Source organism: Podarcis liolepis, assembly GCF_965112155.1.
Source record: "Podarcis liolepis genome assembly, chromosome: 12".
Taxonomy (NCBI): Eukaryota; Metazoa; Chordata; class Lepidosauria; order Squamata; family Lacertidae; genus Podarcis; species Podarcis liolepis.
The window spans coordinates 10,298,788-10,312,573 of NC_139563.1; the positions used below are offsets into that span (position 1 = coordinate 10,298,788).

Genomic DNA, 13,786 nt, shown 5'->3' on the forward strand with positions numbered 1-13,786 from the left:
CATGAGCCTGAGGATAGCTTCTGATTGCAAACCACAGTCTCTGCTCCAAAGTCATTCTTGTGCGAGTTCTCTGCTTTTCTTATGGGTTTCTCCAAACAGTGAAACCGTAAAGCTGCGGTGGCTTCGGTTGCCCTGACACCTCCGACTGCTTTGGGTGGACGTGATGGTACGAGTCTTTCTCAATCACGGTGAAAATGTACAAAAAGCCCTAATTGATTGAAAAGCATCTTCTGTGGTTATTTCAGGCAGTGCCTGGGAGCGGGTGGCAATCGGCAGCAAATGTTAGAAAGCGCACTCCAGTCTTTAAGAGACCGTGTTTGTCAACCCATTATGTTGTAATACCTGATTCTTCGTATTGCATTGTGGAGAGAGCCCAATTACCAAGAGGAAAATAAAGTGCACGCTGATTAAAACATCGTCGACGAGCAATTTCTGCTAAAGGTAGTGGCTTTGGGCGCTGCACAATGAACACTTATGAAGCACTCTTGTGCCTTTTGAACTGATAACAGGAGAAATTAGCATTGCCAATGCTGCCCTCTGCCAAGTTCTCCCACTTAAGGCTAATTTTAAAAACAGAACCCTTAGAGGAATGAAGTTGTGTATGTTTTAGAGGAAATAAAGCTGGGCAGGGAGATTTGTATGAATTATGGGATTGAGGGTGCACTGAATATTCATCATTGTTGATGGGAAAGGGGGTTGCTCAGTGTGGGGGGGCGGTGTACCTCCCAAACAGAGATTTACAGCCTGTTATTCTCCCCTCTTCTGATGCTGATGTTTTACTGACATCTTCCTTTGCCTTGCCGTCCTTCATCTTCTAGTAATCCCAGTAATCAGGGATCCTGTGCAGAACATAATGGCATGGCAGGACCATGTAAGCAACCTGTTTGGGTTGTGACGGTGTCCCAAAGCCAGCCTTGTATCCTCAGATGTTCCTTGTTTTGTCGTGCTGTAGGAAGGGGACATGGGTGGTGCTGTGGGTTAAACCACAGAGCCTAGGACTTGCCGATCAGAAGGTCGGTAGTTTGAATCCCCACGACGGGGGGTGGGGTCCCTGCTCCTGCCAACCTAGCAGTTCAAAAGCACGTCAAAGTGCAAGTAGATAAATAGGTACCACTCCGGCGGGCAGGTAAATGGCGTTTCCGTGTGCTGCTCTGGTTTGCCAGAAGTGGCTTAGTCATGCTGGCCACATGACCCAGAAGCTGTATGCCGGCTCTTTCGGCCAATAAAGCGAGATGAGCGCCGCAACCCCAGAGTCGGTCACGACTGGAGCTAATGGTCAGGGGTCCCTTTACCTTTAGGAAGCTTAGGAACATAGGAAGCTTCCTTATGCCCTATTAGTCCATCAAGCCCAGAATTTATTACACTCTTTCTGGAAGGGGCTCTCTAGGAATCTTTCCCAGCCCTGCCTGGAGACGTCAGGAATTGGAGCTGGGATCTTCTGCATGCACACAGTACGTGCTCCACCACAAAGACATGACCTTTCCACTTAATAATATTAGTTGAAACTAACTTTGTTCCTGATTCAGATGTGGTTCTCTGATTCAGAGAACCGCCATCCACCTGCATGCACAACTGTTGAACTGCTGCTGTCAGTGTTGGAAAAGAAATGTGCGCAGGTAGGGTTTGTAAGCTTTAGGTGCTCTTCCAGTCTGCACCTCTATGAACGCTCCTGCTCAGATACAGCAATAGCTATGAGAAGTCTGTAGTAGGGGCATATCTGTAAGGTCTGGATCTGCATTGAGATGGGATAACAGGCTCTTGTCACTGTATTTGGGCTAGCACAAAGGGTTAATTAGCTGGTTGCTGCCTTCTAGTCTGATCTATGAGTCAGTGGCAGACAAAATCAATCCCAGGGAGTGTTGTGTTGAGCTACTCAAGTCAGTGCTTGATGGTTCTTAGACAAATGAGTAAATTGGGGTGGGGAACCTTTCATATCATGAGCAAATCTTTGGGGCCTGTGTGTCAGTGGTTGGTGCTGTCAGAGGTACAATTTGGACTGGGGGATGGGAGCTCAGAATCAATTAATAATAACTTAAAATATGCATTGAGTCCCCATGCCCTTTGCAACAGGAAAACAACAACATGATTTCAAGTAAATTTACTGGGAAATTATAGCAGTGTTTGAAGGCGTGTGGTTATAGTATGAACTCAACAAACCAAAAGCATTTTACACTGGTATCTCGGGTTACATACGCTTCAGGTTACAGGCGCTTCAGGTTACAGACTCTGCTAACTGAGAAATAGTACCTCGGGTTCAGAACTTTGCTTCAGGATGAGAACAGAAATCGTGCTCTGGCAGCAGGAGGCCCCATTAGCTAAAGTGGTGCTTCAGGTTAAGAACAGTTTCAGGTTAAGAACGGACCTCCAGAACGAATTGAGTACTTAACCCGAGGCACCACTGTGTTTCCTTGCCTCCAAATTACTGCAGTCAGTGACGACCATGTGTGAACTGGCCTTGAGGATACATCAACATTGCCTTGTCAACTGCCCTGGGGTGTACATATGTTATGAAGAGCAGTATAGAAATTGGCTTTAATAGATAAATCAGCCTTCCCCAATCTAGTGCCCTCCAGATGTTTTGGACTACAACTTCCATCAGCCCTCACAATTGCCTGTGCTGGCTGGGACTGATAGGAATTGGAGTCCAATAACATCTGGACGGTACCAGGTTGCGGACGGCAGAACTATATATTTTCATGAGTTAGGGTTGCCATATTTGAAATAGTGAAAATCAGGACACAAAAGCTGTGGAGTTTTTTAATTTTGCCCCCAAACTGTTGAGTTTTAAAAAATCTATTTTAAAGGAAATTTGCCAAAAATCTACACTTCTAAGTCTTTCTAAATCTACATTTAAGCAAATTCCACCCGGACACTGTTTCCGACAGCCAGATCCCGGCAATGTCTGGGAAATTCCAGACCTAGGGCAACCCTACATGAGTCTAAGCAGAAGCCTTAGGTTGTGGTTCGAGGACCCGACCCCCGCGAAGTGAAATGAAGACACAAGGACACGTGATATAAGGTTGATGGGCTAGAAAAGGCCACAACTTTATTGATTACAGCAATGAAAAGGTATTGGCTTAGGCATTGGATCGAAACAAGTGGGTTTATTCACCAGTAGGTGGAGCCTGTTGATGCTAATCCAACTATAGGCTCACCCCTGCTGTCACCGAGGGTCGTGCCAAGGCCTCCCGCCAAGCAGGCATCGGACGGAATACACGACCCCCAGATTCCTTTAACGGAATACCCCTAAAAATTGAAGGCATAGGCGATGGCCACACCTAGCACTTCGACACACCACAACACATTATTCCAATGGCTAACCGCCACCCGAGCCAAAGGCTCGCCGCCAATACCCACAAAGCTGCAACCAATCCCAGATGCTTTTGATGACACTAGCTAACCAAATGTCGTTCCCCAGATCCGATAGGTGGACACCGTCATTCCGGTATAAAGCTTGGTCGCTGATCTGGATACGGTCATGATAAATGACTCGGCCATACATAAAGCGCACCCAACGGGCTACCGCCCGATTTACGAGTTTCCTGGTTCTTTCAATGGCCATACAGCTTTGCGCACCGCGCCAAACAGTTCTTTTCAGGAAAGAGGACCAGAACACCGTCGTTCTGGGACACAAGGCTGCAAATGCATTCAAGTCTCTTTTTATGCTCCACCACAAGTCCACACTCCTTCTGTTGGCGAGGCCAGGGAGAGGCTGGCGCTGCAGCAAAAGGCTGCTGAACACGCCTCCTCCGCGGCACCTGGTTGGGTGGCCACCGGGAGGGCGTGAGCGCCAGCCAGGTGAGCTGGAGGCAGGGGGCCACGCCCCCTGCTGGGCGGTGCTCGGGCTCCCGCCCACAACCACTCCCCTCTCTTTCAGGGAGGAGAGTCTTTCTCAGTTCTTACTGAGACAGAAAAACTATCTGGGCTGCAACGCTTCACAGTGCAGGTATGAGCTCCTTCGCCGGATGTTTCTAATATAGAAATGTCCCTGCATATGAAAAATGAGATATCAAGGTGAATGCTAGGCCAGATTCCTCCTCCTTAAGATGTACAGGGAGGGACAGAGGGTTATTTTATGTAAGCTATGTATATCTCTCCTTTCTATATGGTAAGGTACTCAGCCTTGTGAACTTCCGCCTGCAGCCTGAAATGGAGGGCTGAAGCAGAGGGAGAGCTCTTCACAGAGAACGAGGCTGTAGTTACACAATTTAAATTCCTGTCTCCAAAAGCAACTCATGGAAAGCTACGCTCACACCCCAGTTTCCATTTGTATGCATGAATTTATTGCCTCGCTTGATGTTTTCTACCTTATAAATTACAAAAACCACTGATTCAATAAATATTAGTATGATGAATACTGCCTTGGCAACTCAGCGCTTGACATAAAACAATTACAAACAGATTACATAAGCATCCCACAGTGGGGCATCTTTGCTGTCAATAAAAGTATTATTGTTGCAGCAAACATAATGAATTGTTTGGAATTCAAAAGAAAGTTGTGTGTGTGTATTTGCACACATAGACATAGACATACACATGCATACAAATCTGTTTGAGCAGGGAACAGGCCTGGCAGTTTTCTGTGATGTAGTTATTTCTTTTGGAAAACAGTTATCCATTTTCTTTCTTTTACTGATTTTAATGCAGAATTCCTGCCCACGTGTTCTCAAATTCTGTAAATTATGTTTGGGGATTGGGGGGGGGTGAGTTCAGTTCAGTTCAAATTTTAATGCAAACCTTCCTAATTTGTACTTTGCAACCCAAAATAAAGCTTTCCTTTGGAAGCGACACTTCTCTGAATTTTGGGATGCAGTTTCTCCAACTGAATAATGTATTCAAAAAATGTGTCTATTGTGGAAAATTCTGCATAAGATGCATGTTTGTGGGAAAACAATGAATTATGCATTATATAGGGAAATTGCTTGCAAAAGTGGATATGTAAGGCAAAAATCCTTGCAAAAATGTGTACATTGGATATGATTGCTCTAAAACGCTGATGAATTTTCAAGAGAACTTTTTTTTTTTTTGAGGGGGTGGTTACAATGTAATGATACAGATAAAATGTAATGTTAAAAATGTTGTGGGAAGGGGGTAAATAGGATTTATTTATTTATTGCCTTTGTAAACATAGAACCTTGGAGAAAAGCTGGAGTGGATCTCATGTGCTTCTGGTTGACCAACTCAGAGATTTACTGTATTTTTTGCTCCATAGGGTGCACTGGACCATACGGCGCACCTAGTTTTTAGGGGGGGGGAATCAAGGGGGGAGAATTATTTCCTCCCCACCCCAAAGAGCAAAGAAGCCAAGACAGCGAGCGGGATCCATCCTGCTGGCTGTCTTGACTTCCTCTTTAGCCGCGCGCAACCTCTCCAGCCGGGAGATGGATCCCGCTGTTTTGGCTTCGTTTTTAGCTGCGCGGCTGGGGCGGGGGAAGCCCAAGCTTCCCCCGACCCCAGCCCCCAGAACAGGGATAGCCGCCTGAAGCCTTTGGAGCGCAGCGGGACATCGTGCTGCGCTCCAAAGACTTCGGGTTCCTTTCGCTCCCGGCTTCAGCAAAAGGAACCCGAAGCCTTTGGAGCGCAGCGCAAGGTCCCACTGCGCTCCAAAGGCTTCAGGCGGCTTTCCAGGCTTCAGCGAAAGCAACGCATAGCCTCTGGAGCACAGAGGGAGCGCTCCCTCTGCGCTTTGGAGGCTTCATGTTGCTATCACTGAAGCCAAGGACCCTGCATTCGCTCCATAGGACGCACACACATTTCCCCTTAATTTTTGGAGGGGAAAAACTGCGTCCTATAGAGCGAGAAATACGGTAACTCCTACAGGCTCTGAGAAAGAGGTTAACTGCCCCCCACCCCAACTCCATATGCAGGAACAGTTCCTGAGATGTGGCAATTCTGTCTCCACTTCCCCTTTCCAACTGGATTTATGGCTGCGATCCTTGGCCCATTTACCAGGGAGCAAGCCCCACTGAACTCAGTGGTGTACTCGGAGCGGAGTAGACATGTATAGGATTCTGCTGTTTTGTGTCATGTTACATTTCATTGATTATGCAGAGTGCCTCAAGTGTAACTGCTGCATCTTGTTGTCTTTTGCATAAAGCCCCAATTAGTGCGAAAGAGCTGTATGAATAAAATTATTTGTATCATGCTTGCAATTCGTTTGGGGGAGGGAATGTCGGTTTTAAAGAAATGAAAAGTTAATGCGGCTGATTTCTTGCACTGCTTAAGGTCCTCCCTTGTCCATTATGGACTGTTTTTGATGCAGACAAAATTCCAGCTCCCCTGATTGTATCAATGTGATCTTTTGGCCTGTGGAGAATTGATTAAAATACATGCCCAGCATTTACTTTCAGCACTTTCTCAAGCCCAGGGTACAGTTTGGGGCTGGGGGGGGGCGGGGGTGCTGAATCAATTTGTAGTAAGTTAAAATATGCATTGAGCCCCATGCCCTTTGCAGCAGGAAATCAGTAATATAATTTCAAATAAATTTACTGAAAGATCATAGCAGCGGTTTGAAGGGGGTGGTTATAGTATGAACTCGGCAAACGGAAAGCATTTATTTCCCCGCCTCCAAATTACTTAGCCAAAAAGCTTTCTTTTGTCTTTACTGCTATTTCAGTCTGAAATGAAACATTTTTCTCTGTTTCTGCTGTGCTGTTCCCCGCAGTGAGGGAACTGTCCAACCATGGCAGGTGGGCTAATAACCGTGACATCAATAATATTAGGCTCATCAAGCACGGGCAGTAAAACATGAGGATGTGGCATGAGCCAAATGCAAAGAGTTGGAAATAACTATTGTTTAAAAAAACCTGTTCTGCTTGTAATTGCCTTTTTAAACAGCAGGGAAAGCCCCTCCCCAAAGCTCTCCTTAGCAAACCATTGAAACCAGGCAGAGCGTTGTTAATGTGTTTCAGTAGCAAGGGGAATTAAGGCAATTTGATGTAGTTGTACAATGGCCACACACATCACCCAAAAAGGAGAGCCAAAGAGAATCTAGATTTTGCATAAAATTCGCATGTGCTCATTTGTTTGTGTCGTGCAAATTTAGAAACAGTTGTTGTAATTTAAATAGAAATGCAAACTATCTGATCATAGTGGGGAAGACTCTGATCAGGTAATCTGCATGCCTGTTTAGTCTGTTCTCCAGGTGCCAACCGTTGACAACACACTTCAAGGTCCCTGCTCTCTCTTCTTATGTTTTTTAATCTTCAAACTATATTTGGACCAGGCAGCCCTGTAAAGAGAGGGCAGCCCTCCTGACACACAGCCACTCTGCAGAGTTGCCAGAAAGACCTGTGCAGTGAGGACAGCTTGGGCGTCTGGGCACAAATCTGCTTCTCTTTTGGTTGGGAGCATGGTGTGGAGACTGGCTCCAGCATTCCCTGGTTTGGGCCTGGAAATAAACATGACAGTATGTTACTCCCAGGAAAATGAATTTAGGATTGCATTTATAGCTTACCTCAAAGGAGAGGTGAACATTGTTGTTGTTTAGTCGTTTAGTCGTGTCTGACTCTTCGTGACCCCATGGACCAGAGCACGCCAGGCACTCCTATCTTCCACTGCTGGTAGCTTCGAGAACACTGTCCAACCATCTCGTCCTCTGTCGTCCCCTTCTCCTTGTGCCCGCCATCTTTCCCAACATCAGGGTCTTTTCCAGGGAGTCTTCTCTTCTCATGAGGTGGCCAAAGTATTGGAGCCTCAGCTTCAGGATCTGTCCTTCCAGTGAGCACTCAGGGCTGATTTCCTTCAGAATGGAGAGGTTTTCAAATTCTTCTTTGGCTCAGATTGCAGAAGGGGTCTTCTATCCTTCAGCCCTGCTTTGAAGGTCTGCCTCTAGGAAAACATGGGCCAGAGCCCCCCAGAAAAATTCCAGGCGGGGTGAGATGGTCACCTGCAGGAGTATGCTTTGGGCTCCTGCTCCCAGTTTTCCCATGGGCCAGTTTTTCAAAACTGTGTCCTCACAAAATAATGGAGATATGTTTCACCTTGACTTTCCTAGTGGAGAGCTCTGAAGAGCAAATATGCATTGGTTCAGCAATTAATTGCTTGGGTGAGAAGCAGTCTGTTTCACTTCCGATATAATGTGAGTTGTGAGCAGTTCCTTTGTCTCTAAATGCTGGGGACAGCTGGTTTGAAACCTACCCTCCTTCCTCAGGCTACCATGCCCGAGTGGCAGAAGAAAGGAAAGGGCATGGAGCAGTGGGCCAGTCCTCCCCACTGTTCACCCTTCTCTACCCACACCAAACTAACTCATCAACCTCCTGTCCTCCTCTTGAGGAGCCCAGGACCTTGTTCTACACAGGGTTTAGTCCCTAGCAGTTTTAACATGCAAACATGGGAGTTCTTGTCTTGGCTTGACACAGGGGTGAGGAACCTCAGGTCCAGGGCCTGAATGCAGCCCTCCAAGCCTCTCTGCCTGACCCTTAGTCTCTCATAAGAACACATCACTTCCCCAGACAAAATGGCCCTGCTTCCAAGCTCCTTAAGAGATTTTTGTCTGACAAGAAGATGTCCTTCACCTCCTCTGGCCTCTTCTACAAAGGCAATGTTTCCATTTAGTGCTCTGCCTCCTTTTTTCTCTGGCCCAACCCCACAACTGGCAAATGGCCCTCAGGGAATGCAGGCCCCGTTGATCAAAATGGGGGCCCTCGTTTTTTGTCCCCAAGCTGTTGCGGTGTGTGTTTTTCTTTTTGTGAATCTGGATTACAGGGTTTTCTCGGGGTGGTGGAGGGTGTGTGTGTTTTGTCCCATTGGAGTAGCCCTTCTTCCGATAGGAAATGCTCTGCGGGAGGGGACACAAAAATGGAAGGGTCCGGGAGGGTCAGTTGCGGGGGAGTGAGAAATGTGCTTATTTTCTCTGGGATTTCTCTGTTTTCTTCTGATGAATGTTGGAGGGTATGTATTACTGAGCAGGTTAGCTTGGGTATCTGACAAAGGGCAGTGAAGCCACAGGAAAGGGCAGGGACTAATTAAGGAGCGAAATCCACCATCTTCACGAGATATGTGTGTGTGTTGCTGCATAAAATCAGTGCTGCTGACAGGAAGGGGAGGTTCACGAAGGGGTTGTGACCAATCCCAGAGGAAAGCATGGAGTAAGGCCAAGAGCCAAGTAAAGATGCTTTGGCCAAACGAGGCCATGAGTTTCCCAGAGAGCTGCCGTAGCTCAAAGGTCTGTAGTTTGAATTTGCCTGAGTCTGATGACCCTGTCAAAGTGCAATGGAAATTATTGTAAAAATTGCACAGTTAATTAAATGCAATCTTGTTCCTTCACCCTTTGCTGCCCCGAGGTGCCACTTTTAATGAGCATATTTGACGCTGATTTTTCTGTTCTCACTGGGGCCGTATGTGTCTGTCTGTGTGTTCTGCTTATGAAATGAGCATGCTGGAAAAAGGGGGGGAATAAACCCATTTAGGATTATTTCCACCAGGACAAACAACAGCAACTGAAAGGGCAGCGCTACAAAAGCCCAGCTGTTCGGAGTCAGGCCTCTGAGATTTGCGAAGAGTTAAGTGAGTTGCAAACGGACAAACAGTCAAAGGACGAGCCTCCGGTCCCGCCAGTAGGGGAACAAGAGGTAACCGTTTGCCGCCTGCTTTCTGCATGCTGTCCGTTGCTGGAACTCTGTAGTGCATGCAGTAGAAATTGGCAAGGGTTGCATGGGGCATGCGGGGCTGGGGGTCATTTCCTTTATGAATGAGCCTATCCGGCGCCAAAGAAAAACAACGCAGAATGGCCAGTATAGCTGTGGTAAGTATGGAGAGAATTAAAAGCAGAGAATTCATGCAATGACCAAGAATGGAATTCCAGGATGCACCATTTGGAAAAACAAAAACAAAAAGCTGAGTACAATTGCCAAGTTTCAGGCTCAGGCTATGAGCTGGGTTCTCTGCTATAGCCTGAAATCATGTCTATCATTTGGAGGAAAAGCTGGTCATATAGCAGCTTCCATCCTAAGCATAAATTCAGTTGCACATAACATACATTCGCAAATGCAACCATCCTACAGAGCACGGGGGAGGAAGTTGCATAACTGGAGGTGCCTGAAGTTTCTGCTGGGGGTGGAACCACACATACGAGTTAACTGAGGCAGCAAGCTGTTTTTCTGCTTAAAAGGTACCTTGCCTGCTCAGCCTGTCATAGAAACATTAAATATATCCCCAGCTGCATACAGAGCACATGCATATAACTTTGTTGAATTGCAGACCACGTTTTTACAAAGTTGAATATTTAGTAGTTAGGGGGATGGTTTTACCCCATACAGCATGAGAATCAATGCACACTGACTAAATGAACAAGAAACTCATTGCCTGGGACCCAGGTGCACTCTGTACGAAACAAAGTGGGAAAAGGAAAATGGCATGCTTCCATTTCAAGTTGGACTTTCTGAATGGCCTGGTCGTAAGAAGCAGCAACAGCAACAAGCTTGCTTTCCTCCGCCGCCTTTAAATGTGCGCAGAACACAAATGCCATCTCCAAAGAGCACAATTAGATTCTATTTGTGACTGTTTAAGAGGGAGATCAAAGAGCATGGCACCTGTCCATGGAACAGTGAAAAATGAGGCAGAAGTTCATGTGAGGTGACATACGCCAGCAACAACGCCCAAATGATGCTATTTTTGAAGACTTAGCTCTGTGTGGGACGGCACATACAACTGGGACCCACAATTTCATGACCAAGCCCTGGGAAGCAGTCAGTGGCTAAACTGTCTGGTGGCTCATATGGCAGCTAGCTCAAGCGCATGGGGCAACCCAGGAAGGACGCCAACAGCTTTGTCAAGCCGCCAAGAGAAGAGTTGGAGGCAACGCAGAAACCACAACCAGAATTCACAAAGAGAATCGTATGCACTGGAGTAAGGCCAAGCGGAAAGCTCCGATTTCTGAACTTTTGGCTACAAATTGAGGAACAGGGGTGAAACTGAGGCCTAAATAGAGGAGGGACAAGTCCAAATCAGCGATCCGCACCATCAGCTTCTTGATATTTTCCGTACCACAAAAGTGTTTCACTGCCCCAGCCCCCACCTCTGTTTATATGGATGACTCTAAAACGGCTCTTAGATCGCTTGCAATGCACTGTTGTTGTTGCTTTTTAATTGTGCTGCTTCGTTTCTGGTTCCTCTCTCATCCCTCCTGCGGCTGGGCTGCTGAGTTTTGCAGATATTATAATCTTTCCTTTTGTCACTGTCAGGTTATCAGGCTGGGGCTTATGCATGCTGATGCAACAACCAATGTATTTTCTCTGTTCACCTGCTCGGCTAATCTAATGTTTTCTTTTTGGAGTCTCTTTAAGGGACTTAAAGCTGAACCATATGAGAAGGGGGTGTGGGGGTCCTTGGTGCCTCTCCCCTCTCATTTTGAAGGCTGGCTGGGCTGATTTAAAGATCAGAGACACAGTGCTATTAGAGAGGGTGCTTAACTCTTTCCTCCAGTGAGGCGCCCCTCAATGGGCTGGTGTGTTAATTTGGGGGTTGTTGTGGGGATGTTTTCTCTGATAGGATTGGGGTGGGGGCAGGAGGGATCTGAACTGAAGGATGGATTTGAGCACCTTCTCCCAGAGCACCAAATCACCATCTTCAAAGCAGGCCCTCGTTATCAAAGCAAACATTGCAAGCAATACTGCATTGCCGAGTTTACCGTATTTTTCGCTCCATAAGAGACGCTTTTATCCCTCTTAAAATCTAAGGGGAAATGTCTAAGGGGAAATGGAGCGAATGTGTGGTCCCTGGGGCTGGGGGTGGGGGAAACCCGGGTTTCCCCTACCAGTCCCGACTAGCTCCTGAGCAGCTCTGGGGTAGCCCGCGAAGCCTCCGCAAGGCAGTGGGGAGGCTTCGCGCGGCTATCCCTGGCTTTTGTGGGAGGTGGGGGAAGGGACAGAGCGAGGCACTCTCACTTTGCCCACCTGCTGCAAAAGCCCCCAAGAGCCACATATTTTTTTTTCTTGAATTCCCCCCCCCCAAAAAAAACAAGTAGGTGTGGCTTATGGTCAGGTACGCCTTATGGAGCGAAAAATACGGTACTCCTTCTTTTCAAAGTGTGGTGTGATAGTTCCAACACCCCCTGCCTTCTTTTCAAGCATTTTAGGAAGAGTTTGGATTTGATATCCTGCTTTATCACTACCATAAGGAGTCGCAAAGTGGCTAATATTCTCCTTTCCCTTCCTCCCCCACAACAAACACTCTGTAAGGTGAGTGGGGCTGAGAGACTTCAGAGAAGCGTGACTGGCCCAAGGTCACCCAGCAGCTGCATGTGGAGGAGCGGAGATACGAACCCGGTTCCCCAGATTACGAGTCCACCGCTCCTAACCACTACACCACACTAGCTAATAGGAGAAGACAGACAAACAGGCATCCTGGGATGTTTTATCAAAAAGTAATCAGTTTCTAAGGGCATCACTAGATGAGACATTGAAGTTGAAGAAGAAGAGTTTGGATTTGATACCCCGCCTTTCACTCCCCTTCAGGAGTCTCAAAGCGGCTAACATTCTCCTTTCCCTTCCTCCCCCACAACAAACACTCTGTGAGGTGAGTGGGGCTGAGAGACTTCAGGGAAGTGTGACTGGCCCAAGGTCACCCAGCAGCTGCATGTGGAGGAGTGGAGACACGAACCCGGTTCCCCAGATTACAAGACTACCGCTCTCAACCACTACACCACACTGGCTCTCATTGGAGATCTTTACAGCTCCTAGGGGCTTTCGGATTGGGACCTCAGTACTGCAGCCTCAGTACCCCACCACCACCACCACCACCACCACCACCACCATTCCACCCAGAGCTATTATTTCCCTACTAAGGAAAACTTAGGTCACACCATAGATTAAAAAGCACATTGCTTTTCCGCAAAGAATCCTGGGAGCTGTAGTTTGCAGTCTCTCAGAGCTACAGCACCCATAACAAACTGTAGCTCTCCCATGATTCTTTGGGGGAAGACATATGCTTTAAATGTATTTTTAATGTATGCAGCCTTTGTTACTTCTTGTCTAGTTTGGGCTGTAGTCATCCGTATAGCTTGGTTTACCAAACCTTTTCTTAGAAAAGGGTCCATCTTAGTCTCCCTTCATAATCCATCTTTGAAACAGGATCTCAGTTCCTGAAAATGGCCCCATCTTTTATGTTCCCAGGAAGTCTGCAGCAGCCCAATAATCAGCTGCTCAGATGTTTTCATTTCCATTGCAGAAGGGTTTGGGTTTTTTTTAGGAGCATTCTTCACGTAAATCTCCAGAGAGCTGTTATTTCTGCCCTTAATCTCTTCTTCTGAAGGTAGTGCTTTCTCTCTGTCTGGTGGATTCATTTGAATTGGGGCGGGGGGAGGGGCGGGAGAGAAGCGGGAGGCTGCAATTAGCCACAAGGTAAAGATCATCTCTTCTCTCAGACATTGCTGAAGAGGCAGATTTGTCCATATGGAGGCAGTTCCAGATTGCTCTTTGAAAGTGAGGTGGTTGATATTTCTCCCTTTTCATCCTGGAATATCAACCACACAAGCAACAATAAACCCAACCCCCTTTGTGCTTTGGCAGCACAGGAGCTCATGAAAATGTTTAAAGACCCATTATGCAATAAGATTTGAACCACCAAGTGATATTTATCCGTGGGAGCAGTAAACATTTTCTTCCTCTACTTGCTGAGGAACCTACGAGCACGTATTTCAGGAATCTTGCCTTCTGCAAAGGATTCTGGGCCGTATTCTAGAATGTGCTTTCAGATGGTGGAAGGCTCTGGCCAAGCTGGTAGGCCTTACTGTCACCATAGATGAACTGGGAGTGTGTCAGAAAAAAACATGCCTGAAATATGCTGA

General features: G+C 46.9%; 1 protein-coding gene across 8 annotated transcripts in view; it reads left to right on the forward strand.

Moving 5' to 3' along the window:
• LOC310689209 (sodium channel protein type 5 subunit alpha-like) overlaps positions 1 to 13,786 on the forward strand; it is a 308,343-nt gene that overhangs the window by 233,364 nt on the left and 61,193 nt on the right. For 5 of the 8 annotated variants that reach the window (XM_083466571.1, XM_083466570.1, XM_083466572.1 and 2 more), the window contains one exon: positions 9,426 to 9,572. The exons of the other annotated variants lie outside the window; for them this stretch is intronic. In XM_083466571.1, coding sequence (XP_083322697.1) covers positions 9,426 to 9,572 — 147 coding nt within the window. The remainder of the gene's footprint in view (positions 1 to 9,425; positions 9,573 to 13,786) is intronic. 8 annotated transcript variants of the gene reach the window in all.